At 40.5% G+C, this 15660-nt stretch overlaps 3 protein-coding genes across 3 annotated transcripts; all 3 read left to right on the plus strand.

The window, feature by feature from the left end:
• The first annotated feature begins 333 nt into the window (after nt 1-333).
• On the plus strand, nt 334-4259 carry bloc1s4 (biogenesis of lysosomal organelles complex-1, subunit 4, cappuccino). The gene is made up of 5 exons (XM_071914719.2): nt 334-684; nt 1360-1431; nt 1538-1639; nt 2583-2717; nt 3203-4259. The coding sequence occupies exons 1-5, from the start codon at nt 376-378 to the stop codon at nt 3299-3301; spliced, it is 717 nt and encodes a 238-aa protein (XP_071770820.2). The 5' UTR covers nt 334-375; the 3' UTR covers nt 3302-4259.
• Nucleotides 4260-4449: 190 nt separating this feature from the next.
• On the plus strand, nt 4450-9226 carry LOC139923832 (nuclear transport factor 2-like). Its single transcript, XM_071914711.2, has 5 exons — nt 4450-4579; nt 6044-6170; nt 7565-7636; nt 7758-7856; nt 8843-9226. Exons 2-5 carry the CDS (start codon nt 6066-6068, stop codon nt 8957-8959), a joined length of 393 nt encoding a protein of 130 aa, XP_071770812.1. The 5' UTR covers nt 4450-4579; nt 6044-6065; the 3' UTR covers nt 8960-9226.
• A 398-nt stretch (nt 9227-9624) lies between these two features.
• Nucleotides 9625-15451, plus strand: rrm2b (ribonucleotide reductase M2 b). Its single transcript, XM_071914712.2, has 9 exons — nt 9625-9697; nt 10270-10440; nt 11003-11119; nt 11465-11598; nt 12329-12423; nt 12615-12748; nt 13650-13754; nt 14091-14204; nt 14530-15451. Exons 1-9 carry the CDS (start codon nt 9650-9652, stop codon nt 14680-14682), a joined length of 1071 nt encoding a protein of 356 aa, XP_071770813.1. The 5' UTR covers nt 9625-9649; the 3' UTR covers nt 14683-15451.
• Nucleotides 15452-15660: the final 209 nt, after the last annotated feature.

Genomic DNA, 15660 nt, shown 5'->3' on the forward strand with positions numbered 1-15660 from the left:
TGTGTGTGTGTGTGTGTGTGTGTGTGTGCGAGAGAGAGAGAGAGAAAACGTTTTTTTTTTCTTTGCTTGCAATTTTTCCCAATTCCCGCAATGTCACCGCAAAAAGAGCACATAAAACCTCGCAAATTGTATCGCAATTTTTGAGAAAAGCCGCAGCAAAATCAAGCAGTTTTGGCCGCAATAATCACAAAAAAACTCCGCGAAATTCTGGTGGGACTGATTAGTATGTGGCACTCATATAGAACCTCCTTGGTGGTACTGCATTAGTTTGTGGCACTGTATTTTGACCCTTGTAAGCCACCATCCGCGCTACAGTACACGTGATTCGATCACTTGACAGGCAAAATACGGCAGTAGACCTGAAAGACAGGCGAAATGGACCATCATCGGTTGGACAGGGTGGGCTTTCTGTCTCCCTTGGAGGAGTCTAGTGCCGAGATAAGCAGAGACAGCGGCATCGTTTCCCAAAGTGCGAGCAGTCTGTCCATGGTGAGCGAAATCCTCAGCAGCGGTACCGTGTCGCAAAGTCCCAGCTTTGGCGCAGCAGCTATCCCTGAAAGCCCGAGCCTCAACGAAGCAGAACCCGGGACAGCTGACCAACAGGACCCGGACCAGGACGACGGACTCCTGAGACACACCGCCCTTAGCTATTCTTCCTATGTTAGAGCGACTGCTGGAGAAGAGGTTTGTGTTTTGGAATTTAGGCTAAGCCACGAGAAGCCTCGTAAAGCACTGAAACGAGCGTGTTTGTAAAACGGTGATAGCATACCATTGTGTTTAAAATACTCAATAAATCTCTTGTTCTAACAGGTAATACGTAAATAATAATTACATATTCTTGAACTTCTTGTACAGTAGCTAGTGTGGTTGCTAAGCGACTCATAAGCAGCTGTATGAGCGGTGATTTTCGGTTAGCGCGTTAATATTTATCAAGTATTCTGCGATCACATTTGTGCGTATCATATTTACTCAGTCCGGAGCTGTCAATTCAACAGCTTCTGTTTTTGTAAGTATTGCTTTGGCTAGCCAACTGACCAGCTTACTGTCACTCCTGAGTTAACGTTAACTGGATATGCGTGATACCAGGCATGTTATCAACGGACTGCGCGAGCTAGCTAGCTCTGCAGGAAGACAAAGGCCCTGTGTTTTCGTCCTGTGGTTCCTCTTCAAACACTTGAATGGCGCTTGTATTGCATCCCTGCTGAAACTGGTGTGTGGGACTGACTATGCAGTGTGGGGGTATAAAGTCCCCAGAAACTGTCATAAAAGTTTGAGGTTGACACAACGCATTTGATGAGTAGTTTGCAATTGTGTAGTGTGTGTCTAAATAACCTTTTCTGTCAACCGTTTCTCCTCCAGATCCTTTGCTTAGAGAAGAGCTTGGAAGAAATGCTGACAAGAGTAGATGAGTTTGTGGGAATGCTTGATATGGTAAGTTAGGTCAAACTATGATAATGTGACAGAATATGAACGCAATTGCATCTCATGGTCATTAACCTATATTTGTCTGTCATACCCTTATGTTTTTTTCCTCCAGGTCCGTAATGATACCTCCCAGATCGTGAGCGAGAACCTACCTCAAATCCAGCAAAAGTCTGATGAAATGAGACAAATATACAGAAGAATTGACAAGTTAGAAGTAAGTGATGGTTTCCACCTTTTGTGCTTGCGAGGGTTTTAATTTGTTTTTAAGCAAAACATTTAGTTTGGTCTTTTCGGCCATACCTGACCAAAGCAGACTGCAGACTACATCAAAAAGAATTCTGAATTGAATTTTGTGATGGAAAGAGCAAAAACGTTGTTCTGTATTTGTTAATAATAATTAACCAAACAAAATTGATATCTACTTCACAAAAGGAGCGACTGTGAGACAAATGAATAACAGTGTAACTGTCATTGCTTGACCGTTGCCTGTTTTCTGGCAACCATGATGGAAATAAAGACTGATTTAGGTGTACAACATGTGCTTGTTGTTTTCAAATCCTGATAATGTTTTGCACACTGATTAACTAATGGAGACACAATCCAAAACATATGGTGGCAAGCCCCAGCAGGGCAGAGCAGCAAGGTAATACAGAGAGGTGAACACTTTTTTATTTATCCTGTAAAATACAGTTTTGGTTACATTTAAAAATGTTACTCACCAGACATTTTCAGCAAAGTAATGTTTCTCTATTCTTTATTTTATGATGGTGGACCAAGAGAATAGTGTAAGAGTGGACCTGTGTGAAATGAGTGGTCAAGAGTTTAGCACCCTACATTTACCATGATTGTATTACATTTAATTGGACACTGGCACTGCTTTCTATTACAAATTGTCCTTTACACTCTCCTCTCTCTGTCTTCCATTTAAAAGATCAAAGGATGGTTAAAACCTGTAGAACAAGGTAGACTCTCTCAGCCATGAACCCAAACTGAGAAACTGTGCATTTTTTAACAAAATTACCTTTGCACCACTCACCGACAAGCAAGTGCCAGCTTGGGCTTGCAAAGCATCTTGATTTACATTCCTTTGAAGTTTGTCTGCATTACTGGTCTGACATCATGTTGTTAACAATCTTTAACATGAGCTTTTCCCCCAGGCCTTTGTGAAGATGGTGGGAGCCAACGTCAGTGCCATGGAGGAGCAGGTCACGCAGGCGGAGGGCGAACTAGGAACGCTACCGAGCGCTTTCAAGAAGATCCTCCGCACAATGAGCGTCCCAGGCTTCTTAAATGTGAGCACTCCTTCACATGCCTGTGAATTAATACCTTTACATTGTTACCAGTCCGTTTCCGCAATAGCTATTACTGTGTTGTCATGTGAACAATCTTGAAATATAGTGAAAGGATAAATATAATGGGATTGGTGAATTATGGTGTCACTCTGTGCTTTCTATCGCTGAGTTAAACAGGGCTGAGATCATTTGCTGGTTTAGTTACATATTTACTACAGTGATAAAACGGAAAGAGATGACTGGCCATAGTATGTACTGTAATAATACTGTAAGATCCTGTACAGTGATTGCTCCTATTTCTTACAAGATATCCATTACTACCATTATTTCACCCAGTCATTATAATCTTTGGGAAATCAGCTGAAGGAACGAAAAATAAACCGTAATTACACAAGCACAAGAAATGCCTAAACGTACTCTCTTTGAGTTGTTTTCAGGGCCTGCTATTGGACAATTTAAATTAATTTGTGTCTATTCATTCACAGAAACCGGCTAGCCCAAAAAGACCAGCAGCACATCAGCGCCAAGAGATTCCCGGTGTGTTCCGGACAGACGATTATTTCACGTCACAGCCAGAACAGTGACTCTTTTAACAGATACAGAGTTTTAACCTCAGAAACCTGCTGGTGGAAACTGTAGAGACGATTTTTACTGCCATCCATTGCCAGAGGATCTACTGGTACAATGGCCTCAACAAAGCAATAGTAGCCTTTCTGAACAAGTCACTGGAAATGAAGAGCGTGAAGACAAAAAAAATTCTGAGTATCATTCTCCTGGCAGCAACGACAAGCACTGAACTGTAGCAAAATGATATCTTTGTTTTAAAAAAGTGCCTAAATGGGTCTTTTCTCTGTCAGTCTGGTTTTCACTAATTGTGAAGAAATCAAATGTAAAGTAAGTAAGTAAGATGTTAGATTTCTGTCAAGTCAGGAGGACAAGGTCATCCCACGTGCCAACAGGACACTTGGACTCGCCAACTGGACGCTGTAAATGAAGGCACAGTAAGAAGATCCATAAAGATCTAAAGATGTATTACATGATGAATTAACCCAGCTCTTTTTATATGACATTCCTATCACTGGTGTTTGTAAAGACCTGTATACTGTTATGAATCCAACTGTATTTCTAATGTCTCATCAGTCTCCCCAAGCAATATTGGTCTCATCCAGTTGAGCGCTCAATGTCTTCCAATGCAAAATGTTCACTGTATTGCTGGCCTGCTGACATTGGCTTTGGTTAAATACCAGTTGCTTCTCATTGATTTGGATTGTCGTCTTTACAGGCACCTTGTCAAAGCACACTAGAGATGAGCTGTGACTATCTCATGGGTGGATCGGAGTCTCACACAGTGATCAAGCTGTGATTTTTAGGTTTATAAAAATACTAGAGGAACCTTGGATCTTGTCCTAGGGAGAAGAACAACGGTACATAAGAAATGTGATGTGGCCCATACCCTTCTAACAAGGTTTAATCGATAGTGATCACAAAGCTATGATTCATTATATGCCAAAATACTTATCAATAAACGTTTCATTTTCAGAATCACCATGGTCGCTTTTGTAAATGCAAAAATAATCATTAAAGTTTTTTGTCAGATGAGCAGGGCCTTGGTAGTTTTCACTTCTCTCTGAAAATGATGTCCCCCTACTCTGAGCGTCTCCACGGGACATGCAGTGAACGGGTCCATTTGCAGCTCTAACGTAAAGCGAGTTCTCTCCTTTCTGTGCGCCATCATTGGCCAGCTCGCATCTGACGTCATAAGGTTGTCACAACACGGAGGAAGCGGGAACCTCCCGAGGACTTGCCTCCACGCTGTATGCTCGCTGAACAAAAAAAAAAAAAAAGCTTACATTTGTGACAAGGTAAGCTGTTATTTTGACTCAAATCCGATACAAAGATGGCGCTTATTTAGTTGGGAAAGCGCTGCTTTCGAGTGGTGAGTATAGGGGAAGATAGATTACCACTAGAGACAAATGACTAACTTGCAGGTTGCGGAAGAACTTGCTAACTGGTTAGCTTGACTGGATACGGTTGGCTCCCGGCGTTGAGAGCACACCGTGTGGAAGTTTTTCAGCTCTCTTTTGCGGTCTGTTGCTAATCTCCACAGACCCCCCTTAGCGTACAAAAAAACCTCTGTGTGATTTGGACAAGTAGTTTTTGAGAAAAGTGAATAAAATATACCCCACTCCCTGTGTCATTAATACTCCACGATGTTGCAAACAGCCATTAGTTCAGACGGGAGCGCTGCCCTACAAAGTCCTTCCCGGAGCAGTCCTTCTCATGTTTGTTTCAGTTAATAAATTTAAAATATATATATTTAACATATTTAAAAATCAGTCATCTCTAACAGCCAGTCTTTCTTTTAATGGTACTTTCGATTTACGTTTGGTCTACTGTCTAGAAAAATGTAAAAAATAGTATTTGTTTTTAATTTTTTTTTTTTTCGCTGATGTAACTTCCTGTTGTCGTCCCGACCGGTAATGTCAGAGAACTCAAACACAAACAGAAATAAAGCCAAAACATTATCTTCTTGGCGAACTAACGCTTGTTCGCTTACCGTTTAACTTAAAATACCTTTATGTTACTGTCACCGGTTACGGAATCATTCGTTACACATAGTAACCCACTCAAAAGTGTGTTTTCTTTCTCAAAACTAACATAGTATGTTCTGTCAGGCTGCCATATTCCCATAGACCAATACGAGCTGTCCCGGGAGCAGCAGCGGTGTAGTGGAGGGTGACCATTACCCACCTTTTTATTTTATTTCTGGAATAAGGTTTACCCACCTTTTTAGGCTGACATAAATCCGTGTTACCCAAATTCATATTGTACATCATATTAAGCAGGACTGAGCAAAATTACCACCGAATTGACCTGTAAGTAGCCTATACTTATGAAACAATTCAATGGCTTCAGTTACTGAAATTGTATGTATTCGTTTGTTTTGATCTATCAAAATGGGTTAAGATGTCAATTATGTTTTTAGTTTTTTTTCTGTCATCATGGAACTCTGTAATGATTGCGTAGCAAACACAATGTTTGACTTGACCACAAAGCTTCCTATGATTTGAAAATCATTACCATAATTTTTGACACATATAGCCTATAAAAATTATAGAGATTATTGAGTTTAGTCTTGTCTTGTTAAATAATGTGTTTGCAGCCCAGTGGGTCTACATTAGTTCAATAAACACTTAAGGAAGAGCTCTTCAGCTCTTTTTGTTTGTTTTTGTGTGGATTTCCTCACTCACGTTTGAACTGCTTTTTTGCTTGCCAGCTAATGTTAGCAGCTGAATTAACACCAAAGAGGCTCTTCTGCTTTCCAGATCCACAGCTGCAGTTTGAGCCATGGCTGTCCAGAAAGAAATTTGGCAACAGATTGGAGAAGGCTTTGTACAAGAGTATTACCGCCAGTTTGACACTACCGACAGGACGGGGCTGGGTAACCTATATGTAAGTTTGTCCTATGTCCTCTCAAGTTTTGCTTGTTTTTGATACTTGAGAAAATATTAATCTACTGTATGAACACATTGAACTTTCAGTAGAATAGTACAATATCCAACATCAGGCTAACTCCTGTCAGGTACACACCTCACTCAGTCACTCAGTTCAGGCACATTCTCTGGGGTTTGTCCATGGTCATTCTGGGAAATGTAGGAAATCACTAACTGAAGTAGAAGTAAACAAAGCAGGTTGAGGGAAAGTGGATACAACAGAATGGTAAATTACAACACTTAATCACAAAATAACTCCTGGAATGCATTGAACAAAACAGATTGATGATTTACATCAGTGTAACAGCATCTGAGGGTGGAATTTTCCTTTCAAATATACCAGAACATCAGAAGGTTCTGAAACAGGACTGCTGCAGATTTTTGTTAATAAAATCTACAGATAAATGCCAAGATGAGTGATACAAAGTTTATTGAAAGCATGTGCTTCCACACAGTTGTGCTCCCTAAGATGATTAACCATCCCATCAAGAAGGCATGTATGAAAATGCTGGGCAGACCCAGTTACTCATTCTTTTGGCTACCGTGGCTCGAAGAAAATGTATGCAATGATTCGTGATGCAGGTGAAAAAAGATGAACAACTCTGAATCTCTGTAAATGACAATGTTAAGGCATGTCAAGAATAGTCTGTTGAGATCTTCACACAGACGGACACTTTGGTCGTAGCTGTGCATAACCTCTTTATTACACCTGAATATTTTGGAGTGCAGTTGTGTCAAGAATGCACGATAAGACGAGGGCCAGGTAAACGCTATTAAATACAAAACTATTCTGAGTGATAGTGTTCATCCTGTGGTGAAGCATTTCTATCCCAAAGGGAGCCAAATATTCCAGGATGACAGCACCCACATCCAAGTGTTATTACAAAGTATGAAAACGATGTAACCCATTTACAGGGGCTGTCCCAGTCACCAGATCAGCAAATCATGTGTTCCATGATTTCTAGGTATTAAAAACTTAAACCAGTTATCGCTTGCTGCCGTTTGGAGCCGCCAACATGTGTAGTTGCTCAGTGGAGCTTTAATGTTGCTGTTTATTTTAGCAGTTACCTTTAGTTTGTCTCTGTGCCTATAATATCTGCACTTAAAGGTCCCATGTTATAGCAATTCCCAATGGAGAACACTGATATCTCTAAACCATTCTAGTAATATGATGATGTGATGCATTTAGGAGACAAACCCACAGCAATCTTATTTTGTATATCTATCAGGGAGGTTATTTTTTATTTTTTTGTCCTTGGACTGTTGTAGTAGGAGCATTTATTTCATTTTATTCTGCAATTAGCTCAAGCTTTTCAAATTAACTATTGCCATTGCCTTTCTTCTTTTTCTCAGTCTCCCACAGCCTGCTTGACGTGGGAAGGATCAGTTTTTCTTGGGAGAGAAGCCATCGCTGGCAAACTAGCTGTACGTATCTTTTCTGGCTGGAGGGGAGAGGGGGGGGTTGTGTTGGTCGCAATTCAACATAGCTGCTACTTGCTCCTGTACATCTCACTGATGAGAAGTATGGTTTCCCTTCCATCCACAGAGCTTGCCTTTCAAAGTCATTCAGCACCGTATCACAGAACAAGACTGCCAGCCCACACCTGATAGTTGTATCTTCATCATGGTGATCGGACAGCTAAAGGTGAGCTGGGAAAATGTGTTTGATAACCTGCAGGTCTGCAAGCTCCTTTGTACACTTCAACCACCTACTGTACCTTCCAGGATCTGCTACCTTGTATTTCCAGCCGAGTACGTGAACCTTCCAGGTTGCTACAGCCATCCAGAGTGTTTTACTCTCGAATATAAAGAGTAGTAGAGCTGAAACGATTAGTCGATTAACTGATTAGTCGATCGACAGAGAATTAATTGATTGTAATTCTGATAATCGATGTAGTCATTTATCAAGTAAAATTACCAAAGATTTGAGGCATCCTGTTGGCTTAGTGATCTGGGGCGTGTACCATGTGACCGTGACGTCCTGGGTTCAGGTCCGGCCCAGGACCTTTGTCGCATGTCGTCCCCCTCTCTCTCTCTCCTAGTCTTTCCTGTCTATCTCTACTGTAAAACTATCATAAAGGCAAAAAGCAGACATCAGTTTGGGCTCTGGTAAATTGTGATGGGCATTAGTCATAATTTTTGACATTTTATAGACTAAATGATCCATTAATTGAAAAAATAATCGCTAGACTAATCGATAATGAAAATAATTGTTAGTTGCAGCCCTGAAGAGAAGTGCTATATGACTTCATGTGAGGCTGGTCGTACATACCCATCCCTCCTTGCATCTTTGAGTTCACAGTCAGATCTAGCTTAGTCTTCTTTGTCACTGCTCCACTGGATGTTTATCAACTCTCCTGCACCCCAAGTGCCAGGGCTGCGTTTCCTCAGAGCATCTTTGTTCCACTGATTTATGATAGAGCGAAGATTCTCTTACTGATGAAATGCCCCCGTCAGACTGAACTGTCTGCTTGGCTTTGTTTTGATTATCACGAGAATTGCATGTATGTCAAAACGTAAATCCAGTGTGGGGCAAGTACTTTTCCGCTTTTGTTTACTTTTACAGTTTGTGTTTCATCAGTGTCCCCAGAATAAATACTTACAAATACTTTCGCTACTTTTCTGCAATAGGTGGATCAAGATCCAATAATGGGCTTCCATCAGGTGTTTTTGCTGAAGCACCAAGACGGAGCGTGGTCCTGCACAAACGACGTGTTCCGGCTGGCGATACACAACATACCGGCGTAGCAGTCTGGATTAGTTGGCTCACACACTTTCTACACTGTTATCTAGCATTTTTTATTTGGACATTCAGCTCTTCATCTGTACAGTGTTTGTGTTTTCATTTTTACAACACAAGGAATTATTTACTCTGTTTACAATATATATTGTCCCTTTCTGAAAAGGCCTTGTGCCACAGTTGATACCAGTGCCTGCTATTTGTCACATAAGATTATATGACAGATGTCCTCACAAGTCCAATTAGAGTCCAGCCCAATAAAAGAATTTATTAGTCCAAACTACTTGTCTTCCTTTTTCTTCTAATTATATAGATCACTGGGTACTTGTTTTTATTTATTTACTTGTCCTCATGTCAAAGACCCCAAATAGAGACACTTTAGAGCACATACACTGATTTGATAAAGGTTTTGTCCTACTCAAGTGGGGAAATAACAGTGGAAAGAGTGAAATATCTGATTGGGCATTTTCTCTCCCTCTTAAAATGTAGAGAATGTAGTAATGGGGAAATTAAACTAATCCTGAGTTTTCTGGGGAGCCCCTCGAGGACCCCTGGGGGTCCCTGGACTTTAGTTTGGGAACCATCACATGCCGTGTTTGAGAATAGCCGATAGAGGCGCAATACCTCTACTCGATCATTCTCAGTTTAAAGAGCCGACTTCAGTCCTCCGACATCGGAGAGAAGTCTGTTCTCATGAAATGGACGTAATGAACATTTGCCCGCAGTCCAGCGAGCGTAAAGAAACGGTAAGCAGCTGCAGAATGTGGTTCAGTCTGTTGTGGACTGCGCGTGGACATAATTCTGTGACGTGGATGTTTGTGTAACAAGTTTTTAGTCAGTCTGTCACGAACGAGACCTTCAGGCAACTGTAGGCGCTTTAGCTTCTCTATATAAAATGAGGCTTATTGCAGAACTGGTTCTGTCGGTTGTGAACGTCAGTGACGGTGTGGGGTTTGTCTCGTGGTTGGACACAACGGGAATGCCGATTAAATGCCATTCAGAAGAGCAATTTGGTGATATAAGAACAAAAACTTACACACAATGACTTAAAATTCAGAAGAACATATTTGTTGTACAGTCAATGTCAATGCGTAGTAGCCTACCCTTTTGTTTTGGATGTTGCATGAAAGCCGTGCGCAAGCGCAGTGGCCTAAACGTTTCACAATTAAAGGCGCAATCCGTAATGTCAAAATTGTCAAGTAGGTAAACGGAATAAGGATACTACTGATCATCTCCAAACGCGTACTAAGTAATAACCCATCAGATCATATAAAATGCCAATCTCAACGATTTATTTCTGGGCTCGGATTCGTCGTAGATTGGCCATAAAGATCCAGATCCAGACCAGCAGAATGAGCCGGCAACAGAAACACAGGATGAACCTTTGCTCCGAGAAAACCCCAGGCGCTTCGTCATCTTCCCCATCCAGTACCCCGACATCTGGAAGATGTATAAGCAGGCACAGGCGTCTTTCTGGACCGTGGAAGAGGTGGGTAGCCTTCACTATTCAGCTCTTCATTTTGATGTGTTGTACCAAGTAAATAAAACCAATTATAATTTGTTTTACTTCACCAGCTTGAGAGAAAATAACACAATATTATAATATATTTTAAAGAAATTTGAAGGGTTTTAAAATGAAACTATTTTTTGGCCTATACTGATTTAGTTTGCAGAATATAGGCTACAAACTTTTAAGTATCAGTCTACTCTGGGCAAATGAAACACCTTAAGCAATTGACATGACAAATTAGACTTATCAGTCTTTATGGCAGTTCTGAATTAAATCATAAACTAAATCCATTAATTGTAATGCACATATGGTGCCCCCTTTATTAAAGAGGAACAATACTGATCACTGCTTTTTAGTGGGATTTCACATAGACTTCTTTGTGGCAGCCTACCACAAATAGATTTACCAAATTGACACAATATCATAAACAGTCCATCGGTCCAATTAACTAAGTGTGCCTTGCCCATCACAGCTTGCCACCACTGCAAATAACCTGAAAACCTGAGACTAACAGGGTTTCTGTCTATGATGTGTGTTTCAGGTGGATCTATCCAAGGACCTGGTCCACTGGGACAGACTGAAACCTGAGGAGAAGCACTTCATCTCCCACGTGCTCGCCTTCTTCGCTGCCAGCGACGGTATCGTCAACGAGAACCTGGTGAGAGGGCTCGCAAACCACAGAGGCATGAATGTCACTCGGCTGTAACCGTTGGCTTGTCACTTGTAACATTTTAATCAACCTGCCACAGAGTCCGATGGATTCAGAGCCAGACAATTTAATTTCTTGACAGCCAAATTAACTTGTGTCCTAGGTTTCCCCTCAGTGATTTGATTTGTTTCATCAGACAACTTCAAAACATATTTAGCGTAAAGCATCCAGGATGCCCCAATAACTTATTTTCAGTTTGATCCCCATGATAACTGAAGATGATAGCTTCATATAAAACCGGTGGTGTGGTAGGAAGTTTCAGCTATGCATTTGTGTTTCTGTCTTCTCCAACAGGTGCAGAGGTTCAGCCAGGAGGTGCAGGTTCCTGAAGCACGTTCCTTCTACGGTTTCCAGATCCTTATTGAGAACATCCACTCGGAGATGTACAGCCTGCTCATCAACACCTACATCAGGGACCTGAAGGAGAGGTCAGCCACTTGTCCCTCAAGTTGCTGCTTTTTATTCAGTGGCCCCGGCAAACTTTTAGATGCAAGCAAGTTGCATCTGGTGGGATGGAGAAAGCCCCGTTTTCTGTGGTGCATGGAGGGAGCGTGAATTGTAATGTAGGCAGTGGTGAAGAAAAGACAAAGTTGTTTCTTTTCCACCAGTATGAATTCAGGGTATCGTGTTACCCTGGTTAGATGTTACAGATTATCCGTCTCAGCCCCAATGCCATCTGTGCAAGTAAACCACATACAGTAGCATGATAGGTTTTTTTTGTGTATATCACACTTACTGAAGATGCTGAACAAACTGTAACACCTGCACCTGTTCATGACAAGATAAGTTTGTACCACTTTGTAGCGATTTCAGTTACTTTCCCAGCTATTGCAGACTTTGATGTGCCTACAGGTTAGGCAGACCACAATTTCATGGCATGTGTATCTACAGGCTATCTATTTGTTATGTTTAGGCCATATGTTAACTGCCGGTATGGTAAGAATAGAATAGAATGATCTTTATTGTCATTATACTCAGGTACAATTAAATTTCGCCTGGCTTCTCTCGGTGTAGTTAAAATAAAACAAATAAATAAAAGCAGTAGTAAAAGCAGTAATAGCAGCATAATGTTACAAAAGACTTGTGCAAGTACAACTTAAAAATAAAAGGCACTTGTTAAATTAAAGTCGTGTTTGAATGAGTTTCATGTGTTTGCAGGGACTATTTATTCAACGCCATTCAGACCATGCCTTGTGTGAGGCGAAAAGCAGACTGGGCACTCCAGTGGATAAATGACAGCAAATCCACATTCGGTGAGTAAGAATCTCATCCAAAAACATCATGTTGTGCATTTATATAGTCTGAATCCCCAGTGTAGAGGAACTTTCCATGTACTATTTCCCTTTTGTTCTCCGAGGTTTATACCAGCTGGGACATGAATTTCTTGCATCTCAAGTTTTATAATGCCTGATTTTTTTTTTTACTTTTTTTTATTTATTCGTAGGGGAAAGAATTGTGGCTTTTGCAGCAGTGGAGGGCATCTTCTTCTCTGGCTCATTTGCTGCCATCTACTGGCTAAAGAAGAGAGGCCTAATGCCCGGCCTTACCTACTCCAATGAGCTGATCAGCAGGGACGAGGTTAGAGGAACTCTGCATGGTTATCTGCAAACTGTTAAAAAGGATCTATCACACAAACATGTAGTAGAATAGAATAGAATAGAAGTGTTTGATCTCAGGTTACAAAGCAGACATCAGAGCCCTACACATAATACCCAACAAAACATAATATCCTTTGAAATCATTACTGCATACGCAAGTGTATTTTTTAGCCGCCCATGACACCCTGCAGCACATAAAATAAAACGTAATGGAGATTCCACCCATTGCTCTTGCGTAAGATTGTGTGGGCATTCCTGTTTATTTTGGATGCTTCACTCCGACACACCTGCCTTGAGGTTTGGATGTGCGACGCTCATTATCAAGTCGGTACTCGTGTGCTTGTGGAAAAAGTTCTTCCCAAGTTGTCTCGGAAAGAATTATCTTCCCATCTAGTCTAGTCTAGTTTATTTATATAGCCCTTCATCACAAGCATGTCTCAAAGGGCTTTACATAGCATCATATACAGTACATACATACTACATCACATATACATACTACATATACACATCATATACATCCTATACTACGTCTTATACATACTTCATATACATCATTAACTATATTATATACATACTACACATCATATACTATGTCATATACATCATTTTACTAGATGTATATCATATACCATCATATACCATACTACACACAAACACACTCATGCCTATGTGCAATTTAGGGTGTTCAATTCACCTGACCTGCATGTCTTTGGACTTAGTTCACCATTGAACTCAGTGTAAGTTGCACTGTTTGAGAGCATGAGCTAAATGCCTAAAATGTAAATAACAGTAAGAAAATCAGAGATTTCTTTCAACTTCTCTGACAATACCATTCCATTGTTTTTTCTATCTTCTCTGACGTGTATTGGTGTGTTTTCTAGGGCCTGCACTGTAACTTTGCCTGCTTGCTGTACAGCTACCTGGTGAAGAAACCATCACAGGACAGAGTAAAGGACATCATCACCAAAGCTGTTAGCATTGAACAGGTCAGCTGGTGTTGGAGGAACTATGTCACAACCCACTGCCACACTGTGACTTGTTGTAGCGTACTTCTCTGGTGACACAGATTACTAATGTGCAGCACTAGGATCATCATTTACTCAAGACAGAATGGTTTTAAAACCTAGTTTTGCCATTGCAAATATCTCTGCTTGGTTTTACTGTGTTTACTTTCTCACTCTATTGACTCCCGTTGTAATAAATCAGTAATAGGTAGACAGTCCATTCTCCTATGATGGTCTGTTCTGATTGTAAATGTCTATAATCTTCACAGGCCATGCTCATGTTGTAAATTCATAAACACATCCTGTTTGGTGTTGCAGGACTTTCTGACGGAGGCCTTGCCAGTGGATCTGATTGGAATCAACTGTTCCCTGATGAAGCAATACATTGAGTTTGTGGCGGACCGGCTCCTCACTGACCTTGGACTGGCCAAGGTGATTATTTTTAAACGAATCATAAATATGTGGACATACGGTGAACAAGTCATTCCTCATGAAGGACTTTGAATTCGTAGCACACCTCATATGTAGTAGTGTGAAACTGATTGAAGTTACATGAGGATAGGGCCTTTTAAAGGGAAAAGCACAGAAAGCAGTAGTCTCTGCTAAAATGAATGACATACCCTTTTTAAATGTAATTGTAATAACATTAAGATGTGTTGAAATGTTGTTTTTATTTTGCTGTGTTTGTAAATGCATGAACTGTTTATATTTTGGTGCAAATAACTAATTTTTCTTTTTCTTTTCCTTTTAATCCAAGGCTTACCAAGCCGAAAATCCATTCGACTTCATGGAGTCCATTTCATTAGAGGGGAAAACCAACTTTTTCGAGAAACGAGTAGCAGAGTATCAGCGACTTGGAGTCATGTCAAACATGATGGACTGTGAATTCACTCTTGATGCCGACTTTTGAGATTTGTTACATTTGCTATTCTGTTACATATGTTACATTCAACATATTTATTTTAGTTATGTTTAGTTTTTTTTTAAAGATTTATTTTAGGCATTTTTATGCTTTATTGATAGAGACAGTTTGAGAGAGAGACAGGAAGGTATGGGAGAGAGAGAGAGGGGAGGACATGCAGCAAATGACCGCAGGCCGGATTCAAACCCGGGTTGCTGCGGGAAGGACTGAGCCTTATGGTACTCGCTCTCAGTTATGTTTGTTTACCTGGTTATGGATTCTAACCAAAAACTGAGATCAATATGCAATCTTGAACTGCTGCAACTCTGTCTCAGTACTACAAAACAGAAATTAATGGTTGAATGGTTGTAAAACTCTATAACTCCAGAGGTCATACAAATAACGTTTTAGCCTCCCAGCTACAGTGGCTATTAAGGATTGAGAATTACACTAAATTGAGTTTAGCAGCAGCAAATGCAGGTTTCAAGTGGTCTGATCAAATACAAACTGACAATCTGCTAGAAATTTCAAGCCCTGCTGCTCCATTAGGGGTAGAAAAAACGCTAATGGCCATTGCTGTTGTGGCCTGGACACTACTCAATAAACTCAATAAACTTGTGAGCTGAGTTTTGGTAAACAATTAAACATAAATAATTGAACAATAAGGAGAACAAAGCCATTAGTGGGGTGATTAGAGTGACTATATTTTGTACTTATTGGACCTTTGGGGAACTACTATTGTTTTATTAGAGATTCATTTTACTGACTCTAAGGTTCTGACTTTGTCATTTGTATGATACAATAAAATGTTCTGAAAAATGAAAATAGTTTCTTGGTTGTATTCTGATCAAATAGCTGTGACACCATTATTATTTCTGAAGCACTTTTCAATGTGCCAGCTATAGTGCTCAATAAGTTTATTCATGAGCTCTTTCAAATAGGGTATTAAGGTATTAAGTTATAAAGTGGAAGGTATGGCAAGTCCCT

This window comes from Centroberyx gerrardi, chromosome 19, assembly GCF_048128805.1.
Source record: "Centroberyx gerrardi isolate f3 chromosome 19, fCenGer3.hap1.cur.20231027, whole genome shotgun sequence".
Classification (NCBI taxonomy): Eukaryota; Metazoa; Chordata; class Actinopteri; order Beryciformes; family Berycidae; genus Centroberyx; species Centroberyx gerrardi.